Consider the following 26329-nt stretch of genomic DNA (forward strand, 5'->3'; position numbering starts at 1 on the left):
GTTGATCTGCTGGACACTTTGGAAGCAGCGCAATGCACGAGTATTCAGAAATGTAAATGTTAGAGACGCTCAAGGAACCATGGAACTCATCTTTCAAGAGTTGAAGTTGTGGAAATTGGCAGGAGGCTCGGGAGTGTCAGCGTTTTGTGAGTAGTCGCTTTTCAGAGTGGAGTGGAGTGGGTGTGATGCATCGATGTGTGATGCCGACCCCGTGTAACCTCTTGTAAATACTTTCTGCCTTCTATAAAGCTAAGGTACATCATTGACGTACTCTCGAAAAAAGTGTTGTACAGCGCTGTTTAGCTGCAAGAGAGAAATGGACAAATTGGGCGGTGGTGACTCCATATTATTATGCATCACACTCACAAATATTATACACGGCCAAACAATCAAGCTGCAACAAATGGGACCCCAGTTGTCTGTGAACAAATCAAGCACTCTCCGGGACACGATGGACCTACTAATTTGTCACTCCTTGGAAGCTTCAGCACTGACGTATGCGAGGAACTCCAAGAGGCGGCGGTTGTACACGCAGGGCCTCTCCAGGTGCACGAGATGCCCGGCCTTGTCTATGCTCTGCAGCATCGTCTCCTCGCCGAGCTGCCTGCGTATACCCGAAAACCATTGGTTAGTATCTAATCCTCGGCTTACACGCTTAGCTTCAGAATATGCTTTGGATTGTGAAGCTAGCTCAAGTCGTCTGAAATCTCAAGAGCACAGATAGATAGCTTACTCTTTCATTGTCTTGGCGAGCTCTATGTTGAAAATGTTGTCGTTGTGTCCCCAGAGCAGAAGTATTTTCTGCGGCGCAAGGACAAGAAACGTTTGTCAGCAACCTTGGTACTACTGGTAATCACGGGAATTGCTTGGTAGAGTTCTTTCTTCGCTGCTTATATTCTTCACGGATGGATTTGGTGGCTTTAGTGCATCAACTTTGTACTATACGGGAAGCATGTTTTGTAATTATGGGCTGGTTTGTGTTACTGTCAAGTTGAACAGGTCGTTCACTTGGGTAAGAGCATTGAAAGCCTTCAGCATATCACCGCCGCTCATGACCCTTATTACTCCCAACCATGAATACCCATCAATGCTTCTGCCCTCCTGAGTAATCAATTGGAGTACTATACTAGTACAAAGAGTCAAACATATCTTGGTGTAGTGTTGTTTTTTCTTTATGATATGGAATGTATTTACTAGGTTAACTAAGATGGTGTATTTAGTCAACAGGGGGGGGGGGGGGGGGGGGGGGGGGGGTTGAGGACGGTGGCCAAACGCACCTGTGGCAAAACGGGCACGGTGGCGTCTTTGTTGCTGACCACCAAACCTTCCAGCAGCTCCGCTCTTTCCTTGCGGTTGGTGAACATCACCTGCATGGAATGAACCCATCACACATCACATGATGCACATAAAAAAAAAAGTTGGATGCAGCCCCTGGAGGTAGAAGCCACACATCACGGCTGTATTCAGAAAATGAATGAATCTTGCGTTTGATTGAGTAGAAACGGACCTGGAGGTAGTCCCTGTGAAGGCGTTCCGGGAACCAGAGTTTCCTGTGGGCGGCGATGGAGAGCAGCGCCTTGAGCCCCTTGACGGAGTCCGGCAGCAGCAGCTCCGCCGACGACTTGACGCCGATCCTCTCCAGCGTGGTCTCGCTGATGGAGTCGGTCATGGCGACGACGGAGCCCGACACGACGAGGGACCGGACGAGGCCCGGGTGCGACTCGGCCATCTTGAAGGCCACCATCCCGCCGTAGCTGAACCCCACCACCGTGCACCTCTCCACGCCCAGCTTGCCCAGCGCCGCCACCAGGCACTCCGCCTGGAACCCCGGCGACCGGTCCGTCGACGGCGACGTGGAGCCGCCGAAGTAGAGCAGGTCCGGGATGTACACGTCGTAGTGCTTCGCCAGCACACCAGCCTACGCACGCACGCACGTCGTGACAGCATGAATTATAATTAACTTAATAATCTCAACGGAAACAGGCCACATCTCACTCATGTACTACGTAGCATCACCAAAGTGCAAACCTGGAACTGCCACGTGACAATGCCTTCGGCCGCGAAGCCGTGCACGAGGACGACGGATGGCCGCGAGGCCTTGGCTTTCGTCTTGCTCCGCTTCTTGGCGGCCGGCGCCTTGTTGGTCTCCGCCGGCGCTTCGGGCGTGATCTCGCACACGGTGGACTTGTCCTTGGGGAGCTTGTCCTTGGGCACCCAGAAGGTGAGCACCGTGCCGGCGCCGTCCACGTCCACCGTGTGCTGCCGGAGCCCGGCCCTCCTGATCAGGAAGTGCAGCAGCGGCTTCTGCGCCTCCACCAAGTTCACCATCCTATTCCTACCTCTGCTCCTTCACTACTGGAGTAGTAATGGTTAGTTGTGCGTTGGTATAAAGCTAGGCACTTCTTGGTTCTACGCACAATGCTGCTCCGTGGGAGAGCCAGTATGGGCGGTGATCTTATATAAGAGTGGCAGGCGACCTGGCTGCTGCAGCCGCGTCATAAGGATACTATGCCAGGGAACTTTTCTTCAAGGCATTCATTTCCTTCCGGTGGTAGTTGCAGGTTGTTCTTCTACCGATCCGGGGGAAACACTTTTTTTAGGAGCAACTTCACTAAACTTTGCAGTCCAGTACAGGTACAACTGTCACCAGGACCCTTAGAAAGAGCAAAATTACAACTGAGCCCACAAACATTACGAAAAAGACCCTGGACACGAGTTGCCGAATGTGATGTGGCCCTTTTTCGAGGCGTCAGCCACATACCAAGGTCGCCATCACCGGGGACGCTACCACCAGGGTTGGCAACCTTGTCGTCGCTTCACCCCAACTCATGTCAGGGATGGAAGATATTGAAGCCGAGTCGAAGCCACTTTGCCTCTCCTTTTGACATCATGGTCGGCAGGAATAACTGGAAGCGGTTTAGCCTGATGCCAGAGCTCTACACAGCCACCCTTCGACCGGTACACTCAATTTTAGTGAAATCAAGACAGGCTCAACCATTGAAGCAACATAGATGGTGTCGTAGCTTCACTTCAAAAAGCCGCTCAGATGAGCTCAAAAAAGCAATGGTACATGCTCCGGATCCATCGTCGAAGACCCATGTCCAATGATCGATCTAAGGAAGTTAGACACTAGCTCACCACCTCCTCCTCTTCTACCATGTGGAGGCTAAGAATACGAAGAGAAACAACCTCCAACTTCACTGGATTCTACTGCCCCAAGAGCTTATTAAGGAAGCTCTCGCCAGATCCATCGTTGGTAGTTGCCCTCCACCCTGGACGACTAGTTTTGCAAGCAGGCGCCGACCATCGTGTGCGACTCGCAAGCGTCGGAGAAAAGCTCTGATACGACATAACGCCAAACTCCCTTAAGGAAATGTAGCGACCAGACCTCAAACAGTCTGATCTCTGTGTATCAGTGCCATCCGTAAATCGGTAATGCTGACACGCACAATACTTGATGATTTATAACAGAGTAGCAATCATACATTTATTACATCGAATGTCTCAAAAAAGAACTTATTACAATAATACGGCTTAAGGCCATCTAAAACGATAACAGCGGAAGAATTGGAAGATAAAGTGAGTCCATCAACTCCAACAACATCACTAAGTGAATGACAACGACCTATGGCACCTTACTCGTCGTCAGAAAAGTCTGCAACATGAACATTGCAGCCCGAAACGGGTCAGCACATGGAATATGCTGACAATGTAACACATAAAGAGTAATGAACAGAATAAATGCTATCACTACATGCATATATGGCTGGTGGAATGCTTTATGGTTACAGTTTTGCATAAAGCCAATTTTTCCCGACAACGAAGAAATAAATTTTGTTTAACGATCATGGTGGTTGTTAAACATTGAGAAGGTTCCTCCAACTCAACCCCAATTAAGCATCATCATTAAAACCAATCAAATTATACTTAGAGTGATGAGATCAACATGATAATCCAAAAACTAGACACTCAAAACGTTCACAACCGGGGACACAGCTAACCATGATTAGTTTGTACACTCTGCAAAGGTTTGCGCACTTTTCCCCACGAGACACAGTCTTTCTAAAACAATAACACTTTACTCTGGGTGGACAGTTACACCTACTTTCCCCTACATCTGCTAGCCCACCATTGAAAGAGGACTTGCAACATACTCAACTATGCTAGAGCCCATAATAGCTTGTGGCTGCACACGGAAGTTTCTAGCATGAATAATCTTATGATCCCTTTGAGCCTAGGTGGCGGACCGTATGATGATCACACGGGTATTCCGGGATATCCTAGGACAATACTAGATTCTCCAGGTGCCCTGACAACCACTGGGTACTCCAGGGTGCCTCAAGCAGTCCATCCAGATGTGTATTAAAGTAGCCACCTTAAGTTAACCATTAATAATAACTCTCACATCTGTCATGAATCACTCGAACCAAACCATGTCTACAAGCATATCATAGCAATATAAGCAACGTAGACGTAACTCCCAAAGGTTTGATACTAAACAGGGCAATAGGTTCTACCTCATTATCTACTTCCCAAAACCACATGTTAAACATATCCTAACCATGCAATTGTTTGAGGATTGATCTAATGCAATAAAACTGGATAGTAAAGAGGTATGATCAAAGTGTTACTTGCCTTGCTGATGCTCCGCGAAACCTAGAGACTCGTAGTAGCACGCTTCGCACTCCGAGTACTCTATCGCAAACAAATAAGCATACAATACACACTCAATTAGAAGCACAAGTAAAACTCAAGTAAGAGATCTAACCAGAAAGTTCAACTTAAGAACTCCGGTTTGCAATAAGAATCAAATCAAACGAAGCAACGAAATTCAAACTGCGAAAGAAACAAGATTCGTATACTAACCTGGACTAAAGTCAAATTTTATAGTACCAAAATCTTGTTCAAGTTGATTAAACAAAAAAAGGGCTTCGAGACGAAGATCTAGGCGCTTGAATCGCCTGATTCCATAAACACGCATAAAGGTAAACTAAAACGAAAATCATGGCATAAATCGCGATAAAAAATAATCGCGGAAAAACCATGGAAAAAGAAAAACTGACGAACAGGCTAACGAACAAACGTCCGCTGTCTGCGGCTAATGAGTGAAAACCGTTCGTTAAAACAAACGTACAAACGGGCGTTCGCTAAATAACTAAACCGGAAAAAAATAAAATAAACCGATCTAATAAAAAAATGCATCTAGGTTTCGAATAAAAACCAACGGTTTTTAGAATAAAACCGCCGGCTACCTCGTAGATCGGGACAGCGGCGGCGGCGTACTTCGGCGACGGGGCGGGTCCGGGCGGAGAGGCGTCGGGGCGGCAGCGGCGGACTCCAGCGGCGACGGTGCGGGGCGGCGGAGAATCTCGGCGGCGCGGAATGGGCGGCGACGGCAGACTCCGGCGGCGGCGGCGGCGGCGGGCGGCGCTAGGGTTTCGGGGGAGGGGCTGGCGGCTCGGGCCTCCCAGCTCTTAAAGGGCCGGCCGGGTGCAGTGTCCGGGTCGGACACGGCCCGTTAAGTCGGTTGACTTTTTTAAATAATTCCACGCGCAGAAAAATGATTAAAAAAAATACAAAACGGACTCCAAAAATCCTTAAATAAATTTTTCCCCTCCTCTAAAAATATAGCGGGCAAAGCGAACATTTATTTGGCCTCTAATGCAATTTTGAAAAACGCACTTTTTTTTCCTAATTCAAATAAAATAGCGATAAAACTCTGAATAAAATTCTTATTTGGTTTTAATATTTAACCTCCAATATTTCTTTATTTTGGGAAGTCATTTTTATGCCCTCTCTTTTATTTTCATAAAAGAAATATTAAAAAAGAAAAATGATTAAAATCAAACAATCCTTTTTTCAAAATTTGAGAAAACTCAAATATGGAAATAACGAAATCCCCAACTCTCTCCGTGGGTCCTTGAGTTGTGTAGAATTTCTGGGATCAAGCCAAAATGCAATAAAATATGGTATGCAATGATGATCTAATGCATAACATTCCAAATTGAAAATTTGGGATGTTACAAACCTACCCCCCTTAAGATGAATCTCGCCCTCGTAGGTCTTCCTCTCATTCCCAGGTGGCTTCATCCTCGGTGTGGTGGCTCCCCTGAACTTTGCAGAACTTGATAACTTTGCTGCGTGTGACTTGGCTGGCAAACTCGAGAATCTTCACTGGTTTCTCCTCGTAGGTCAAATCGCTATCCAACTGAATCACTTCCAGTGGCACTGTATCTCTCAGAGGGATATCAGCCATCTCTGCGTGGCACTTCTTCAACTAGGAAACCTGGAACACATTGTGAACTCCTGACAATCCTTCGAGCAACTCCAACTTGTAAGCAACTTCCCCCATACACTCCAAAAATTTGTATGGTCCCACAAAACGTGGTGCTAACTTTCCCTTAACTCCAAAACGTTTAACTCCTCGAAGTGGGGACACACGAAGATAAACTCTGTCTTCGACTTTGTAAACTGTCTCCTTGCATTTAAAATTCGCGTAGCTCTTCTGCCTGGACTGGGCTACCTTGAGTCTATCGCGAATCAGCTTAACCTTCTCTTCAGAATCTTTAATCAAATCTGGTCCAAACAACTGACAGTCTCCAACTTCATCCCATAACAACGGTGTCCTGCACCTCCTTCCATACAAAGCTTTGAAAGGGGCCATCTTCAAACTGGCTTGATAACTGTTGTTGTAAGAGAACTTTGCATATGGCAAATTGTCATCCCAACTAGATCCGTAATCTAGCGCACAAGCTGTCAACATCTCCTCCAAAATCTGATTGACTCTCTCGGTCTGTCCACCTGTCTGTGGATGAAAGGTTGTACTGAACTCTAGCCTGGTACCCAAAGTCTCATGCAACTGATTCCAGAACTTTGAGGTAAACTGGGTTCCTCTATCTAATACAATGGTCCTCGGAACTCCATGTAGACATACGATCCTGGTCATGTATATCTTTGCCAACTTAGCACTGGTGTAAGTGGTCTTCACTGGGATGAAATAAGCTACCTTCGTCAACCGATCGACTACAACCCATATAGAGTCATAGCCCGAACGAGTCCTGGGCAATCCCGTGATAAAATTCATGCCTAGCTTATCCCACTTCCATTCGGGTATCGACAATGGCTGTAACAATCCAACTGGCTTCTGATGTTCCGCCTTCACTCTCTGACATACATCACAAACTGCTACATACTCCGCAATATCCTTCTTAATTCTACTCCACCAGAAACTGTCCTTCAAATCCAGATACATCTTGGTATTTCTTGGGTGAATCGAATACGGCGAATCATGGGCCTCCTGCAGAATCAACTTTCTGATCTCCGGATGATTTGGCACATATACGCGGTCCTCAAACCATAAGGTATCGTGCTCATCCTCACAAAATCCTTTAGCCTTTCCTTTGCTCATCCTTTCCTTTATCTCGGCAATCTCCTTGTCCGTCTTCTGAGCTTCTCTGATCTTATCCATCAAAGTAGACTGAATTTCCAATGCTGCTACATAGCCTCTCGGAACTATCTCCAAACATAGCCCACGAAGATCCTCTGCTAACTCCTTGGGTAACTCTCCGATCATGAGTGTATTGACATGACTCTTGCGGCTCAACGCATCGGTTACTACGTTAGCCTTTCCGGGATGATAATGCAACCTCATATCATAATCCTTGATGGGCTCCAACCATCTCCTCTGCCTGAGATTCAACTCCTTCTGCGTAAAGATATACTTCAAACTCTTGTGATCCGTGTACACCTCACAATGGTTTCCGATGAGAAAGTGTCTCCATGTCTCAACGCATGCACTACGGCTGCTAACTCCAAATCATGTGTAGCATAATTCAACTCATGGGGTTTAAGCTGTCGTGAGGCATTTGAAACCACTCTTCTCTCCTGCATCAACACTGCTCCTAGTCCTCGACGAGAAGCGTCGCAATACACTTGATAATCCTTGCATTGATCAGGAAGAATCAACACTGGTGCGATAACCAAACGTTTCTTCAACTCCTGAAAACTGGCCTCACATTTCTCAGTCCATTTGAACTTGGCGTCCTTCTTCAACAACTCCATCATGGGCTTTGCAATCTTCGAAAAATTCTCAATGAACCTCCGGTAGTATCCTGCGAGTCCCAGAAAACTCCGGGTTTCTCCAACTGACGTGGGTGCTTCCCAATTTGTCACGGTGACAACCTTGGTGGGGTCTACTGCTATTCCTTCTCCGGATATAACATGTCCGAGGAATCCAACTTCCTTCAACCAAAACTCACACTTGCTGAACTTGGCATACAACTGATGTTCTCTGAGCTTCCCAAATACCAAACGCAAATGCTCCTTATATTCCTCTCCATTCTTCGAGTAGACCAATATGTCATCAATGAACACCACAATGAAATTATCCAAAAACTCCATAAACACCTTGTTCATCATGTTCATGAAATAGGCAGATGCGTTAGTCAGACCAAATGACATAACGGTATACTCATATAGCCTGTACCTTGTGGTAAAAGCTGTCTTAGGTATATCCTGCTCTCGAATCTTCAACTGATGGTATCCTGATCACAGATCAATCTTGAAAAATACTTTAGCTCCTTGCAACTGGTCAAACAAATCATTGATCATCGGCAGTGGGTACTTGTTCTTGATTGTCACCTCATTCAATCCACGATAATCAACAACCATCCTCAACGATCCATCCTTCTTCTCCACTAGAAGCACTGGTGATCCCCAAGGTGAAGAACTTGGGCGAATATAGCCTTTATCCAATAACTCCTTAATCTGTTTCTTAATTTCCTCCAAATCCTTTGCGGGCATCCGATACGGTCTCTTAGATATTGGCCCTGTGCCTAGCAAAAGCTCAATCAAAAACTCGATGTCTCTATCCGGTGGCATGTCTCGCAACTCTTCTGGAAATACATCAGGGAAATCCTTCACCATTGGTACTTCCTCCTGTACAACTCCTGATAAGGAATTCACTTGAGTCCTCTTCTGCACATGCCGGGATACATACTTAATCCTCCTTCCTTCTGGGGTGGTGAGCATAATCAACTTACTGGCGCAATCGATGTTCCCTCCATACATCAATAGCCAATCCATACCCAAAATCACATCCAAACCTTGCGACTCCAGAATTATCAGGTCTGAGGGGAAAACATGCCTATCTATGGTCAATGGCATCTGAAAACATCCTTGGCTTGCCATATGCTCCGCTCCGGGTGAGCTTACTAGCATAGGTGTTCTAAGAACCTTGGTGGGCAAATTATACTTATCCACAAATCCCCTTGATATGTATGAATGCGATGCACTAGTATCGTAAAGAACGATTGCAGTAAATGACTTAACCAAAAACTTACCTATTACTGCATCTATATGGGCTTCAACCTCCTCCATGTTAATGTGGTTCACTTGTCCTCTGCTGAAAGGGTTGGGCTTCTTCCCAGAGCTTCCATTGCCATTTGCATTCTTTGCTTCAGAACACTCCGTGGCGTAATGTCCATTCTTCCCGCACTTGAAACAAGTAATGTGACTTAGATCCTTCTTGACAGGCGTTGCTGGGTTGGAACGGTTCTGTCCGTTGCTTCCTCCATTACCATTCCCATTCTTGGGGCCACTATGGTTGTGCGAACTCCCTCCATTGGAATTATGGCCTCCGTGGTTATGGTGAAGGTGTCCTCCCGAGTTCCGGGTAAAACGGGGCCTCTGCTGAGCTCCTGGATTGCACTTCCCTTGTCCATACTTCCTCTTGTGATTGTCAATCTATTGCTACTTCCCTTCAATCATGAGAGCTCTACCTACCAACTCCTGGTAGTTGTTAAAAGTTTCCACCGTCAACTGCATGTTCAGCTCATCATTCAGTCCTTCCAGAAACTTCTCCTGCTTAGCTGCATCTGTAGCAATGTCATCTGGGGCATAACGTGCTAACTTACTAAAATCATCCACATACTGGCCCACTGTGCGCCCTCCTTGGCGCAAGTTGCGAACTCGCGCTTCTTCATGGCCATAGCTCCTGCTGAAACATGGGCAGTGCGATAAGCTTGCTGAAACTGGTCCCATGTGACAGTGTCGATGGGGTAAGTGGCTGTGAAGTTCTCCCACCATGATGCTGCGGGTCCATCAAGCTGATGTGCGGCAAAATGCACCCTCTCCGCATCTGTGCATCCTGCAGTGGTCAACTCTCTTCCAATCTTGCGGAGCCAATCATCTGCAACTATCGGCTCGGTGCTACTGGAGAACACTGGCGGATTCAACCTTAAGAAACGGGCTAAGTGATCAACATGTGGTGGTGGTGGTGGGTTATTGTTGTTCCCCCGATTCTAATTCTGGACTAGTATCCGCATCAATGCATTCTGCTGCTGGATCAACTGAGTGAGCTCCGGTGGGAAAGCAAATCCATTGTCGCGTCTCGGAGGCATCTGATGGGTTTAGAAAAGATGAGAAAACAGAATAGAATGAGATCTACAGGGAAAGCACTACCCATATGCACATGAGACAAACACAAACATACCACTTCAATCAATTCAAACAAGGGCATACAATCAGTCTAACTATCGTTACAAAAGTGCTCGGACTATACTATATACATGGGGGAATACTACTACTGATATGGTGGTCGACTAGAAAACTTGATTGGTGGAAGACTCCATGATATTTGCTCCAGCTTCATCAACATAGTCATCATCTCTATCATCAAGGTCTGAGTCGGTGTCGTCGATGATGATGTAGTTCTCCGGACAAGTGGAATCGTCGTCTTCTCCTCCTGGCGCGGGGTCTCCCATGAATACTCCTAGCTTTCTCATCAGATCGTCATTCTTCTCCACGAGTATCGTCATTTCCTCCTCATATCCATCGTGTGTAGACTTGAGTTCTTCCTCCAGCTCCGTCATCCTAGTCATTGCCTTCTTCAGATCTATCATGCCTGTGCACATCTGGTTCTCCTGGCGACGAATGTGCTGGTTTAACTCCTGGATGAATGCTGCAATGGATCTATCCTTCCTGGTGCTGATTATCTCCCATTGCTCATCTCGGCGCCCACAAATCTGGTAGATAGTATCCTTGAGATCCTTGTGGTAAACTTCTCCAATGCGCCCCATGGTGATGTGGGCTGCCATGCTCTTTCCTAGACTCCAGGTTGGTGCATCAAAGGAAAACTTTATGGGCTTAGTGACTGGCATGAATGTCCTTCCCAAAACTTGAACTCGAATCATCCAGGGCTCCTCTTCTGGTAAAGTGGCGATGTAAGTCCCGGTGAAGCTTGGTATTCCGATGTTTAGGTATCTAGTAACCTCCTTCAAGTGTCGTCCAAAAGGTGTATCTTCATCCGGTTGAGTGAACTTGTTCCTTGCATCCGCCATCCTAAAGAGTAGAAAAGGGAGAGGAGTCAGAAATGGGAAGAGAGTAATGATCTAGGGCTTTAGCTTAGTGGTCGTGTCGTACAGTCAGCGTGTGCTCTGATACCATCTTGTAGCGACCAGACCTCAAACAGTCTGATCTTTGTGGATCAGTGTCATCCCTGGATCGGTAATGCTGACATGCACAGTACTTGAGGATTTATAACAGAGTAGCAATCACACTTATTACATCAAATGTCTCAAAAGAAAACTTATTACAATAATATGGCTTAAGGCCATCTAAAACGATAACAACGGAAGGCTTGGAAGATAAAGTGAGTCCTTCAACTCCAACGGCATCACTGAGTGAAAGACAATGACCTATGGCACCTTACTCGTTGTCTGAAAAGTCTGCAACATGAACGTTGCAGCCCAAAACGGGCCAGCACATGGAATATGCTGGCAATGTAACACATAGAGAGTAATGAACAGAATAAATGCTATCACTACATGCATATATGGCTGGTGGAAAGCTCTATGGTACAATTTTGCATAAAGCCAATTTTCCCTACAACAAAGGAATATATTTTATTTAACTATCATGGTGGTTGTTAAACATTGAGAAGGTTCCTCCAACTCAACCCCAATAGCATCATCATTAAACCCAATCAAATTATACTTAGAGTGATGAGATCAACATGATAATCCAAAAACTAAACACTCAAAACGTCCATAACCAGGGACATGGTTAACCATGATTAGTTTGTAGACTCTGCAGAGGTTTGCGCACTTTTCCTCACAAGACTCGAATACATCCATGGCCAGAGAATTGAGACACAGTCTTGCTAAAACAATAACTCTTTACTCTGGGTGGACAGTTACACCTATTTTCCCCTACATCTGCTAGCCCACCATTGAAAGAGGTCTTGCAACATACTCAACTATGCTAGAGCCCATAATAGCTTGTGGCTGCACACGGAAGTTTCTACCATGAATAATCTTATGATCCCTTTGAGCCTGGGTGGCGGACCATATGATGATCACACGGGTACTCCGGGATATCCTAGGACAACACTGGATTCTCCAGGTGCCCTGACAACCACTGGGTACTCCAGGGTGCCTCAAGCAATCTACCCAGATGTGTATTAAAGTAGCCACCTTAAGTTAACCATTAATAATAACTCTCATATCTGTCATGAATCACTCGAACCAAACCACGTCTACAAGCATATCATAGCAATATAAGCAACGTAGACGTAACTCCCAAAGGTTTGATACTAAACAGGGCAATAGGTTCTACCTCATTATCTACTTCCCAAAACCCACTTGTTAAACAGATCCTAACCATGCAATTGTTTGAGGATTGATCTAATGCAATAAAACTGGGTAGTAAAGAGGTATGATCAAGGTGTTACTTGCCTTGCTGATGATCCGCGAAACCTAGAGACTCGTAGTAGCACACTTCGCACTCCGGGTACTCTATCAAAAACAAACAAGCATACAATAAGCACTCAACTAGAAGCATGGGTAAAACTCAAATAAGAGATCTAACCAGAAAGTTCAACTTAAGAACTCCGGTTTGCAAAAAGAATCAAATCAAATGAAGCAACGAAACTCAAACTGTGAAAGAAGCAAGATCCGTATACTAATCTGGACTAAAGTCAAATTTTACAGTACCAAAATCTTGTTCAAGTTGATTAAACAGAAAGAGGGCTTCGATACGAAGATCTAGGCGCTTGAATTGCCCGATTCTGATAAACGAGCGAAAAGATAAACTAAAACAAAAGTCAGGGTAGAAATCGCGATCGTAAATAATCGCGGAAAAACCCTGGAAAAGGAAAAACTGACGAACAAGCTAACAAACGAACGTTTTCTGTCTGCGGCTAACGAGTGAAAACCGTTCGTTAATATGAACGTATGAAAGGGCGTTCGCTAAATAACTAAACCGGAAAAAATAAAATAAACCGATCTAATAAAAAATGCATATAGGTTTTCGAATAAAAACCGACGGTTTTTAGAATAAAACCGACGGCTACCTCATAGATCGAGACGGTGGCGGCGGCGTACTCTGGCGGGGCGTCGGCGTACTCCGGCGATGGGGCGGGTCCGGGCCCCGGTGGCGGGGTCGGGCGGCGAGGCGTCGGGGCGGCGGTGGTGCTGGGCGGCAGCGAATCGCGGTGGCGCAGAACGGGCGGCGGCGGCGGACTTCGGCGGCGGCGGTGGGGTCTGGCGGCGCTAGGGTTTCGGGGGCGGGGCTGGCAGCTCGGGCCTCCCGGCTCTTAAGGGGCCGGTCGGGCGCAGTGTCCGGGTCGGACACGGCCTGTTAAGTTGGTTGACTTTTTCTTTAAATAATTCCGCACACAGAAAAATGATTAAAAGAAATACTAAACAGACTCCAAAAATCCTGAAATAAATTTTCCCCGTTGTCGAAAAATATAGCAGAGAAAGTGAACATTTGTTTGGGCCTCTAATGCAATTTTGAAAATCGCACTTTTTTCTTCCTAATTCAAATAAAATAGCGATAAAACTCCGAATAAAATTCTTATTAGATTTTAATATTTAACCTCCAATATTTCTTTATTTTGGAGAAGTCATTTTATCCCCTCTCTTTTATTTTCATAAAAGAAATATTCGAAGAGAAAAATAATTAAAATCAAACGATCCTCTTTTCAAAATTTGAGAAAACTCAAATATGAAAATAACGAAATCCCCAACTCTCTCCGTGGGTCCTTGAGTTGCGTAGAATTTCTAGGATCAAGCCAAAATGCAATAAAATATGGTATGCAATGATGATCTAATGCATAACATTCCAAATTAAAAATTTGGGATGTTACAGGAAACAACTAAACCTAACAGTACTATATACACTATCTCATCTTCAACTAGCTACGCCAGTAGAAAAGCTCTGGGATCGAGCCGAGCGCGAGCTTTCGGGGGCTACTCCTAAAAGTGGCTAGGAGAAGGGTCTAGATGAGCGCCTTGCTGGCCATCAGACGAAACATGTTGATTTAATGTGAATTATGTTGTGTGTTGTGCTTTAATTTCAGTGGTGTGACCAATGCTGCAAACCTGTAAAAAAACTCTCAATAACCGGCTCCTCGCCATAGTCGAAAAAATTGTGGATAGCTTCCATTTTTCAATGTGAAATTTGTTGTGTGTTGTGCTTATTTTCAGGGGCATGGCCAATGTTGCGAACTTAGACTACCTCTTAACTATCCTGTAAAAAAACTCTCAATGACCGACTGCTTGCCATAGTCAGAAAAATTGGGGACAGCTATCATTTTTCAATGTGAAACATGTTGTGTGTTGTGCTCATTTGATTATATATTATAGAAAAATGTACAATCCTATAGGTAGAGATAGGTTGGTTAAATAAATACTATAGTAGGCACAAAAACTAATTGGATAAGATAGATTTGTTGTAAATATGCCCAAGAGTCAATAATACTGTATTATCACATTTTCATATTCATAATTAAGAGTTTATGTTCTATGCTCTAACTGTCATGATTCTGGATTATGTGATTCAATGGAAAACTTATACGAATGTGTAGAATATTAAACGGTAAAATATGGTTCCTAGTCTCGCCTTTAAGACTACATCAAGTGTTGTTGGTGATCATATTTTCCAGATCTTAGGATATCGTTAAGTGTAATGATAGTCCTAAAATAACTTTGAGAATATGATGTTGGAAGAATGATCATATTGAATCAACCCAAATTTGTTTGTTATACTTTGAGATACAATTGTTACAAGTCAATTGCTATAACAGAAGAGTTAACATGTGATTTAGTTTATTATACCATGAGTAGGGTTTCTCAAACATCATTTGTAACATGATGATCATAAAGACAACTTTCAGATTCATCGGAAAGTTTGACAAGGGACTAGCTAGGTAGCTCGAGAGTGGGAATTGCTCCTCCGATAATGGAGAAACATTCTTAGGGCCCTCTCGGCATGACGAAATCCATCGTCGTCTAGCCAGACACAAGTGATTATGTCAAGGGGATGCCGAAACGTGTCAATGAGACAGAAGAACAAAACCGGTAATGATAAGACCTATATAGTGATCATGTGTATGACTGAAGAGGATATCGATATATCTCACCTCGGGTTTTGTACAGTATCGCGAAGCAAAAAGGGAATATCACATGATAACCAAAGGTTCACTTGAATGTCATTCGTGTACTCATAGGGATCGATATGGATGTCCATGGTTCCGCTATTGGTCATTGAATGAAAGGGGTTTGTTCATGCCTATGTATTAACGAACCTACAGGGTCACAAGCTTAAGGTAATCATGATCTACCGAGTGTTTATAGGATAAGATTAGTCAGGAAATATTTATGAAATAGTTTCATTAATATTCAAAATATTTTTGAGAGGAACCGGAAGAGTTTCAGAGTTACCTGAAGGGTTTTGGGGTTTACTCGGCAATACCAGGTATTACCGATAAATTATATATAGGTGGAAATAGTTTCTAGTGATGTTAAATTAATATTAAAAGGCTCTATATATGATTTGGAGGCTTTTATATTTATTTAAATATCAACAGGCCTAAAAATGCCAAGTGGTGGAAAGCATATTGGGACACTTGGGCCCGATAGGGGAGGCGCCCCCTTTTCCTCATGGAGAAGGAAGGGGGCCTGATTGGAGGGGGACCCCCTCCTCATTGCCAGCCAAGGGCGGAAACCTCCCCCCTTGTGTAGCTCCCCCTCCCCCCTCGTCCAACATATATATTAGAGGTTTTGGCACTTTTGAATGCACAAGTTTTGGAGCCTCCTCTAGTTCTCTAGTTCTAGTTCTAGTGATCCTAGTTCATCTAATTAGAGCTAGACCTAGATCCTCTAATCCTCATAATTAGAAGCCAAGTGTGGTTCTAATATCCTCCCTATAATTCCCCGATGATGATTAGCTCTGGACGGCGAAGCGCTGCCGGATCGTGAAGACCGTACGCTTGCAATCTGTACATAGGCCATGCTTTCGGTCTTCAGTTTGAGGGATCGTTCATCGATGGTTTGAGGGACTCCAAGTACGATCTACACCAACTCATATTCTTCCTCTACGACTCAGAGTTGGTAACGATCCGATCCAAACCGTTATTGCATCTTCATAGTGTTCCTCGTTGATCATAAGGCGATTTTTTTTTGTTTTTTTACTATGTTTCCCAACAGTGGCATCATAAGAGGTTCTATGAGTAGATGTAGGTTTCCATCTAGATCACATGTGGATGTGAGGGTTTGATTCATTGATGGCATGATGTAGCTTTGTGTAGAGTTCTGACAATCGATCGGCTCTGGCTGTAGATGATCTACTAATAGTTCTCTGGGCTTCATCATAGTCAAGAATAGTGAAATGTCGCAAACACGAGAGGGCAATAAAGATGTTCGATCTTCTAGGGGGTCGCGTGTATTGACGAAGTTTAGTGTGGGGCTAGAGATTTAATTAAGTCTCTTCTCTCACACACCCGAAAAGTTAATCTAGTAACAAGAATTATCGCCTTGATGGTGGATGTAGGTAGCTAGTGTTATCCGGATACTCTAGAAGCCACGTAATTAAAATTATCCAAACCAATTAGAGGATGTATAACTTGGTTTTTTAGGTTGCATGTGATGTGGTATAGCCTTCGTCAGGATAATGAGTTTATGCATGATATGGTTATACTCCCTCCGTTCCTAAATATAAGGTGTATTAGTTTTCCAAAAAGTCAACTGTTGTCTATCTTTGACCAACTTTACAGCAAAATATACAAAGATTTATAATACTAAATATATAAAATGTAAAAATATAGTCCATGATGAATCTAGTGATAATGATTTGGTATTCTAGATATTGATATTTTTGTCTATAAACTTGGTCAAACTTAAAGAAGTTTGACTTTTTGGAAAAATAATACACCTTATATTGGGGAACGGAGGGAGTATGTTGTAATGTTAAGTGACATGTGCGTCATAGTGTGGCATGATAGTTGGAGCCAAAGGATTGCAATTTTAATGACCTACGTGTCAACCTCATTATTTATTAGACGGAAGTAATACGAAGGACGTAGGAGCTTCACCAGGCGCAAGAGAACAAAAGTGTCGCCACGGCGGCAATTTTCAAAAGTGTCACCACGACAGCATTTTCAGAGAATTTTTATGAAGACCTCGGAGGACCATGGAGACGTTCACGGCGCCCAGGGCTATACTATATCATGCTATTATAAATTGCATGAGATGTTTATCCCTTTGTTGTTTGCACCTTTTAATTTTGCAGTAGTCAATTATTAAGGTGATCTCTCAATTGAAAATATCAAGCAGTTAGTGCTCTTCCTAGTGTAGAAACCATCTATAGCACATAGCATTTCGGACTGCTTCATGCTATCATGAGTACAAATGATGGGTGAAGTGTAAGGTGGGTGAAGGAAGACCTCATAGCAGAAACACTCGGTTATCTTGAAGTTTTGGCAGAAGCATTCTGAGCTTGGAGCACAAAGCAATGAAAGATGAACAAGAGTCATATGGAGATATGATTGCAAGTTTTGCCGACGGTTGAAATTCATGTCATCAGTGATGCTATCATCCATGGCTATGAATAAGATTAGGATCTTGAATCACTCATTTTTAATTATGAGAGATACTGATTTGAGTGGGAGCACAATTATGTATTATTTAGTTAATCAGTAGTGCAGATTAATTATGAACAATATTTGTGTAGTTTGCATTATAGTTGTAGAATTATGGCTCACGATTCCACTTTTGTGGTTGAAATTGATTAATTGTGATTTATCTAGTTGATTTTTTTATGATTGAGAGGATAGTCCTCTAAATTGCCAAGAAGGATTTTTCTGCATGCTTGCAATACTCTCTGCTGATGCTATGGATGATGAGACTCACATCTTATGATCCAAAAGGCTAAAATTACATTACGGTCTGCTTTTGTTAGAGCATATCTCTCTCTAAGTGGTTTTGGTGTTTGATGACAATGCATTTGTGGACTAATCGTGTGCGTTGAGCATTTGAGATATTCATTCATTGGCACGAGACGATTTATTCCCCTCAGAGCTCAAAGTGAAGACGGTGTAAGTTTTGGTGGACTTGAGTCATAGGAGATACCGTACTATCAAGAGGCGATCTGTATCAGAAAGGCTAGGGTGGAATCAACACGTACACATCTATGTCGCACCCCCAGCTCCTTCCCTCATCCTTGGAGTATACTTGTTATCGTGGAACTGGCATAAGGGAGGCACCAGCGGTATTACTGCGTTCGCAGAGTGGCAGTACTACTGAAAGCCATAAGCGGTAGTACCGCTGTTTCATAGCGGTAGTACTGCCCACGGCCATCGGCGGTAGCATGGCTCCGGTTCCGTGCAAGTACCGCCTCGACTTGAGACCTGCGTGTCTCGTGTCGGGTTCAGCGGCAGTAGGAGCGATAGTACCGCTTATAAGCGGTAGTACTGCCCCTACTACTGCTACTAGTGCCGCTGAACGGCCTCCTCTCTGTTCCTTCTCCATTAGGCATTGTGCGAGGTCCCAGCGGTAGTACCGCTGGGCCGAGCGGCAGTACCGCTACGGCCAGCGATAGTACCGCTTGCTGTAGGCTGAATAAGGGGATAACGGTTGGATTGTTTCCCCACTATATAAGGGGGTCTTCTTCCCCAAGAAGACCTACCTCTTTTTCCCCAAGCTCCATTGTTTCTCCAAAGCTCATTTTCGCCCGATCTCTTTCCCTAGCCAATCAAATTTGTTGATTTTCTAGTGATTGGTTGAGAAGGCCCTGATCTACACTTCCAGCAAGAGAAATTTGATTCCCCCACTAATCCCTTGTGGATCTTGTTACTCTTGGGTGTTTGAGCACCCTAGACGGTTGAGGTCACCTCGGAGCTACATTCCGTTGTGGTGAAGCTTCGTGGTTCGTTGGGATCCTCCAATTGGTTGTGGAGAGAGCCCCAATCTTGTTTGTAAAGGCCCGGTTGCCGCCTTCAAGGGCACCGCTAGTGGAATCATGACATCTCGCATTGTGTGAGGGCGTGAGGAGAATACAATGGCACTAGTGGCTTCTTGGGGAGCATTGTGCCTCCACACCGCTCCAACGGAGATGTACTTCCCCTCAAAGAGAAGGAACTTCGGTAACACATCATCGTCTCCACCGACTCCACTTGTGGTTATCTCTTACCTTTCCTTTGTGCAAGCTATTGTTGTGTTGTATCCTTTGCTTGCACTTGTTGTTGTTGTTGTTGTTGTTGTTGTTGTTGTTGTTGTTGTTGTTGTTGTTGTTTGCATCTTATAGGTTGCTCACCTAGTTGCACATCTAGAAAACCTACTTGTTGCTAAACCTAATTTGTGAAGAAAAGCTAAAAATTGATAGTTTCCTATTCACCCCCCTCTAGTCGACCATATCGATCCTTTCAATTGGTATCAGAGCCTCGTATCTTTATTAAGGGCTTCACCACCTGAAGAGTATGGTTGACACCGAGGAGGAAGTGCCCAAGGGCGTGGAGTTGACTTTGATCACTCGGGATAAATTAAATGAAGCCACGGCTTCACTTAAGACTTCCATGATGACCGAGGTCAAATCCGTATTTAAAGAATTACTTGAGGGGTTGAAAACTACTCCCGATCCGTTGCTTGTCGTTAATCCCACCGCATCAGAGTCGGAGGTCAATTCTGGCAAGGAAGCGTCTAAAGGTTGAAAGCACAAGTGCTCCCTGGGTGGTTTTGGTAATTAATGTCAACATATCTCTTGTTGGACTAATACTCTTACCTAGTGTGTTTCAGATAAGTTAAACAATGAAGTGGCATGGACTAGAGGATGTGGAACCCCTTCAAGATGCTAAGGACAAAGGATTGGCTCAAGATCCAAGCACAAGACTCTACTCTTTCTATTTTAGTGATCCAAGATCACATTAAGTCTATAGGAAAAGCCAATACTATTAAGAGGGGAAGAGGTGTTGCTTAATGGCGTGCTTGCTCAAAGTGCTTAGTGATATGCTCCAAAGCCCTCAACTACTTTCTCATATCCACTTATGACCTAAACCAAAAGTCAAACTCGGCCCCACCGATTCTTTCTATCCGGCGCCACCGAGTTCAGATGTCATAGCCACTGCCACAAACCCTAGGCAAATCGGTCTCACCGATAGGGATCTCGGTCTCACCGAGATGGGATTGTAATCTCTTTGTGTATGTCCATTACCAGAATCGGTCCCATTGAGTTTGTGTAATCGGTCCTACCGAGATTACAATGCAAACTCTTTGTTCCTCTTCGTAACATTTCGGTCCAACCGAGATGAGCGAATAGGTCCCACCGAGTTTGCCTGACCAACTCTCTGGTTAGCTTATTACCAAAATTGGTCCCATCGAGTTTGTGTAATCGGTATCACCGAGATTACGTTATGCCCTAACCCTAACCATAACGGTCCTACCGAGTTGCATGTCGGTCCCACCGAAAATCCTAACGGTCACATTATTTGCTAAATCGGTCCGACCGAGTTTCACGATTCGGTCCCATCGAGATTGGTAAGTTGAGTGTAACGGTTAGATTTTGTGTGGAGGCTATATATACCCCTCCACCCACTCTTCATTCGTGGAGAGAGCCATCAGAACATGCCTACACTTCCAACCTACATTTTCTGAGAGAGAACCACCTACACTTGTGTTGAGGCCAAGATATTCCATTCCTACCATATGAATCTTGATCTCTAGCCTTCCCCAAGTTGCTTTCCACTCAAATCTTCTTTACACCAAATCCAAATCCTGTGAGAGAGAGTTGAGTGTTGGGGAGACTATCATTTGAAGCACAAGAGCAAGGAGTTCATCATCAACACACCTTTTGTTACTTCTTGGAGAGTGGTGTCTCCTAGATTGGCTAGGTGTGCTTGGGAGCCTCCAACAAGATTGTGGAGTTGAACCAAGGAGTTTGTAAGGGCAAGGAGATTGCCTACTTCATGAAGATCTACCCCTAGTGAGGCAAGTCCTTCGTGGGCGACGACCATGGTGGGATAGACAAGGTTGCTTCTTCGTGGACCCTACGTGGGTAGAGCCCTCCTGTAACACCCCCAGTGTCATGCTACAGTAACTCTCTGTGATTAAGCCTAATCATTTGGCTAAAGAATGCTTAATCACCTTTGTTCAATATCTCTTTTCAACTCCCATCTGAATTCAAATTCAAATCATAAGTGAAATTTGAAGTTGCACAAAAGTTGCTGGAAAAATGTTCATCATTTAGCAAATATTCCAATACAATTTGATGTAATTAAAAGAAACATCACTCCTATGCTAAAATGGACACTAACATTTATAATAGTGCCATTCCAGCAATTTAAAATGCAAATTCACTTATGAAAATTCCAAATGAATCTAAACCTATCCCAAAAATAATTGTGGCACTGCCTAAAAATGCACTGGACTTTTATAATCCAGTTCCACATTTTTCCTAAATCATTAGGGCCCCCAGATAAATCATTTTCCTTCTCTGGTAATTCAAAAAAAGGAAAAGAAAAGGAGAAGGGGTGGGAGAGCCCCTGGCCTCCCCTTGGGCTTCGGCCCATCCCAGGGGGCCGGCCCACCTACCTCCCCGGTCACTCTCCCCTCCCCATGTTCAACCGACCGAGGGCGCGCGTCCGCGCGTCGCCGCCGGACCACCTCGCCGTTGATGAGGGGGATAAGGATCCCCTCGACGCCTCGGGCTCCCCATCTACTTGCTCTGCCACCCCACTCGCCCGCTCACTTCCCTCGTCCACTCCTGCGCTCTCTCCCCTCCAGACCCGCCTCGGCCGCGTCTCTCCGTTGCCTCTCACCGCACTCCACCGCGGCCACCGGCCGGCCTTCGCTTTGCCGACGTGCCCCCAGGCTCCGCCTCGACGTCCTCATCCTCCCCGTCGAGCCACGTGGACCGGGACGGCCCCGCAGCACCGCCACGACCTCGCCTTCGCCCTCGGCTCCGACGAGCGCCGCCGCCCTGAATCCGCGCCACTGCTGCTCCTAGTCACCCAACGGGCCACCGTGTGCCTCCAAGGTGAGCTCCAGCCTCTTTCCCCATTCTTCCCCGCGCATTTCCGCCGCTGTAGCTCATCCTCCCCATCGTGCCCGAACGCGGCTCCGCTTGAGCTCGTTGCCGGCGATGCTCCGGCGACCCAATGGCCTCGGACCCGTGCGCAACTCGCTCGCCACTTCGCCTAGATCCCAATGCACGCACGCATGCGACTCGACGTGCCCCGCAGCGCCCTGTTCGCCGCTCACCGGAAACCCACCACCACCTAACTCGCTGCCGGCGACATTCCCGACCATCCCCGACCACACCACCACCTCCATTCGGCACGGTGTGGACTGGCCGTTCGAACGGACCAAACCACAGCCCCGGAGATGCCCTATGGGCGAAACCCGAAGCTCACCCGCGCCTCGCCGCCGCGTTGGGGCTCGCCGGAGCAACTCCGACGAGGCCAACCGACATGGCTGGCTTGGGGCCACCCCCTGGGTCGCTGACCCGTGGGCCCGTGGGGCCCGACCGACCTGTTGACCCGGTCCACCATGCTGATTGGACCGGCCCATGCAACTGACAGATGGTGCCCACCGCCCCCTAATTAACAAAATTAACTAAGCTAATTTAGTTAACATAGTTAGACACTGACATGTGGGCCCAGTAGTTTAACTAACTATGTTTAGATTAGTTTTAACTATGTTTAACCCACTGCCTATGACTGGTGGGACCCAACCGGCAGGTTTGACCTGGTCAAGGTGACTGTTGACTGCTGACATCATCTCCATGTCATGCTGACGTCATATTCCTATTCTGTTAATTTTGTTAATTTAAATAATTTCAAAAAACCTTTAAAACTTTAGAAAATCATAGATAATAAACCGTAGCTCGGATGGAAAAACTTTATACATGAAAGTTGCTTAGAACGACGAGACGAATCCGAATATGCAGTCCATTTACCTGCCAGAAGCCTCTAACTATCTGAACATGGAACATTCCCCCTCCGGTCATCTGTTTGACACAGGCCCGGAACCGGGAATACATTCCCGGTTGAATTCCCCCTTCACCTATATCGTGTAGTCATACGTTAGGTCACACCCGGCACAACTTATTGCCACGTTATGCTTTGTGATGCTATGTTTGCTTTATATTTACTGTTTCTTCCCCCTCTTCTCTCCGGTAGACCTCGAGACTAACGCTGATGCCTCTGAGTACGGCTACGTCAACGACGACCCCTCCTTGCCAGAGCAACTAGGCAAGCCCCCCCTTTGATCATCCCGATATCGCCCATTCCTTTCTCTCATGCTTGCATTAGATTTTGCTATTGTTATTGTTTGCTCCTATTCTGATGCATGGCCTGCTTTTGTAACCTGCTTATTGTTACCTTACCTGCTTATCCTAAACTGCTTAGTATAGGTTGGTTAGAGATCCATCAGTGACCCCCATCTTGTCCTTGTTGCCCCTGCTTCATCATCGAAGACCCGATCAACGAGATCAAAGACTAGGCCCCTTCACCGCACATCACTTTCCCCTTAGTTGCTCGACACTGCTGGGTTACTATCGAGTGCCGAGGGTGAGACCTCTACAGCACTTCTAATGTTAACCCTGTAGTGTAGCTATTCGGTCGTGGTCATCGAGGGTGATTCCGCCTTAACCACTTCTGATATGACTCTGTCGCGCAACCCCTCAAGTGTGAACCTCGAGGGTGATTCCTCTTACGTTCACCTTGATTATTACATCGAGTGAAATTCATCGGGGGTGATTCCTCAGGTTTTTCCCCTTGATGTTTAGACACACAGTTACTATGATTACTAGGACTTTACAGTGAACCATGTTACTAAAGACGGGTCGACCCTGAGGGGTACCCGCGTGAGCATAGTTGCGAGTGATATGGAGTCGGGTTGACCTGGAAGGTGCCCGTGAGATAATTACGAGGCGTGACCGGGCATTCTTAGCCCTTGCCGCAAGTCCTCGAGACGGGGCAACGGGGTCACATATTTCGTGAGTCTCTGCTTGTTATTGTGCGTTCCTAATCCAGTAACGGTTTGGATATTTGATCCGAGGGGCCTCTGGCCTGATAGCACTAACCATCACGTGGGCATAGTATGGGCGTTCTACGTCGTATACATCAGCCAAAGCTTAATAGACGTCAGTGACTGAGCGGCGCGCGCCGGGTTGGACTGGTAAGCTCCTTTCTTTTTTTAAGGAGGTAGCTAGGTCTGCTCACCCGCCGCCCACGCAACATGTAGGAGTTCCCGGGGAGATGGCCCACGACCCCTGGGGGCATAGGTTTAGTCCGGCGTGCTGACCTCTCTATTAAGCCTAGGTCGGGTTGTGGCGTATTGTTTGGCCGAGGCCGGGCATGACCCAGGAAAGTTGGTGCACCCCTACAGGGAAGAAAACATCTATCGATAGCCTGTCCTACGGTAACGGACACTCGGAGTTGTATCCCGATCGATACAACTAGAACTGGATACTTGTGATGAGAATTGGATGGTGATGAGAATTGGATTGTGATGACAATTGGATAGTATGGCTCTGGAATTGCTTTCTCGCAGGGAGTCGAGAAAGGATCTCTGGCCAAGGTTGATAACACTACTACTACTTTACTTTATGCTACTCTACTCCCTCCTGTTTGCTGCAAGATGGTGGTTTCCAGAAGATGCTAGTCTTCGATAGGACTAGGCCTTCTCTCTATTCCGGCATTTCTACAGCCCAGTCCACATATACAACCCCTCTTTGATAATGTTGCATATGTAGTGTAGATCCTTGCTTGCGAGTACTTTGGATGAGTACTCACGGTTGCTCTGCTCCCCCTTTTCCCCCTTTCTTCTTCTTTCCGGTTGATGCAACCAGATGTCGCAGCCTAGGATCCAGACACCACCTTTGACGAAGACTGCTACTACCAGAGGGTGCCTACTACTACGTGAAGACCGCTGACGACCAGGAGTAGTTAGGAGGCTCCCAGGCAGGAGGCCTTTCCTTTTCGATCGTAGATGGTTTTGTGCTGGCCTTCTTAAGGCAGACTTGTCTAACTTATGTCTGTACTTAGATATTGTTGCTTCCGCTGACTCTTGTGTATTCAAGCTTATGTATTCGAGCCCTCGAGGCCCCTGGCTTGTAATATAAAGCTTGTATTATTTTAATTTGTGTCTAGAGTTGTGTTGTGATATCTTCCCGTGAGTCCTTGATCTTGATCGTACACATTTGCGTGTATGATTAGTGTACGATTGAATCGAGGGCGTCACACCTCCATGGACTCGCGCAGTCGTTACCCTTCGTGGGCTGAAGTCTCCATCAACGTGGATGTACGATAGCACCACCTATCGGAACCATGGCTCAAAAATCTCTGTGTCTCCAAATTGCGTTTGCACACTCCAATCCATTCCCTTTACATTCTTGCAAGTTGCATGCTTTACTTTCCGCTGCTCATATACTCTTTGCATGCTTGCTTTATATGTATTGTGATTGTTAAACTTCTGCCGAAACTCCACTTCAACTTAAAGAAATTAAAAACTACAACTTTTCTCACTTAGTGTCTAATCACCCGCCCTCTAGACACCTCTTCTTGATCCCTTCAATTGGTATCAGAGCTTTGGTCTCCATTGCTTTGGTTTAAACACCATTGGAGGAAGATGGATGAGTCTACTTTGGGGAGTCTTAGACATAGAGTGCCTATACTTGATGGAGAGTATTTTCATGAGTGGAGAAATGAGATGCTTGTGATTTTGAATGAATATCATTTGAACAAGTACATTGCTAGCCCTTCTGCACCTCATGTTGATCCTATGCGTCCTACCCTTGATGAGTCAATTGACATGATCCGCAATCTTAGAACTATTAATCTTATCACTAGAGGCTTGCCTAGAAACTTGATTGGAAGTTTGCCTACTCTTGAGTGTGCCTATACTATATGGAAATCTCTTGAGGAACGTTTTCCAAATTATTCCTTGAAAAATCTAGATGAAATTCTCCATAAGTCTATTGCCTTGAGTAAGATGAATTCCAATGATCCTATGTTTCGTGATTTGTCTGTTTGAGATTACAAACCTTATGCGTG

General features: G+C 45.5%; 1 protein-coding gene across 1 annotated transcript; it reads right to left on the reverse strand.

Moving 5' to 3' along the window:
- Positions 1 to 317: 317 nt before the first annotated feature.
- LOC123065462 (putative aminoacrylate hydrolase RutD) lies at positions 318 to 2447 on the reverse strand. Its single transcript, XM_044488734.1, has 5 exons — positions 2029 to 2447; positions 1508 to 1918; positions 1278 to 1367; positions 734 to 801; positions 318 to 604 (listed from the first exon to the last, which is right to left on the reverse strand). The coding sequence occupies exons 1-5, from the start codon at positions 2326 to 2328 to the stop codon at positions 469 to 471; spliced, it is 1005 nt and encodes a 334-aa protein (XP_044344669.1). The 5' UTR covers positions 2329 to 2447; the 3' UTR covers positions 318 to 468.
- Between the last annotated feature and the right edge of the window lie 23882 nt (positions 2448 to 26329).

Source organism: Triticum aestivum, chromosome 3B (assembly GCF_018294505.1).
Source record: "Triticum aestivum cultivar Chinese Spring chromosome 3B, IWGSC CS RefSeq v2.1, whole genome shotgun sequence".
Lineage (NCBI taxonomy): Eukaryota > Viridiplantae > Streptophyta > Magnoliopsida > Poales > Poaceae > Triticum > Triticum aestivum.

Coding starts and splice junctions, on each gene's coding strand:
- LOC123065462 (XM_044488734.1), bottom strand. CDS start 2,328: ATGGTGAACTTGGTGGAGGCGCAGAAGCCGCTGCTGCACTTCCTGATC. Junction 1,919..2,028: donor TTGTCACGTGGCAGTTCCAG/GTTTGCACTTTG, acceptor GTGCGTGCGTAG/GCTGGTGTGCTGGCGAAGCA. Junction 802..1,277: donor CCGTGCCCGTTTTGCCACAG/GTGCGTTTGGCC, acceptor CTTGCGCCGCAG/AAAATACTTCTGCTCTGGGG.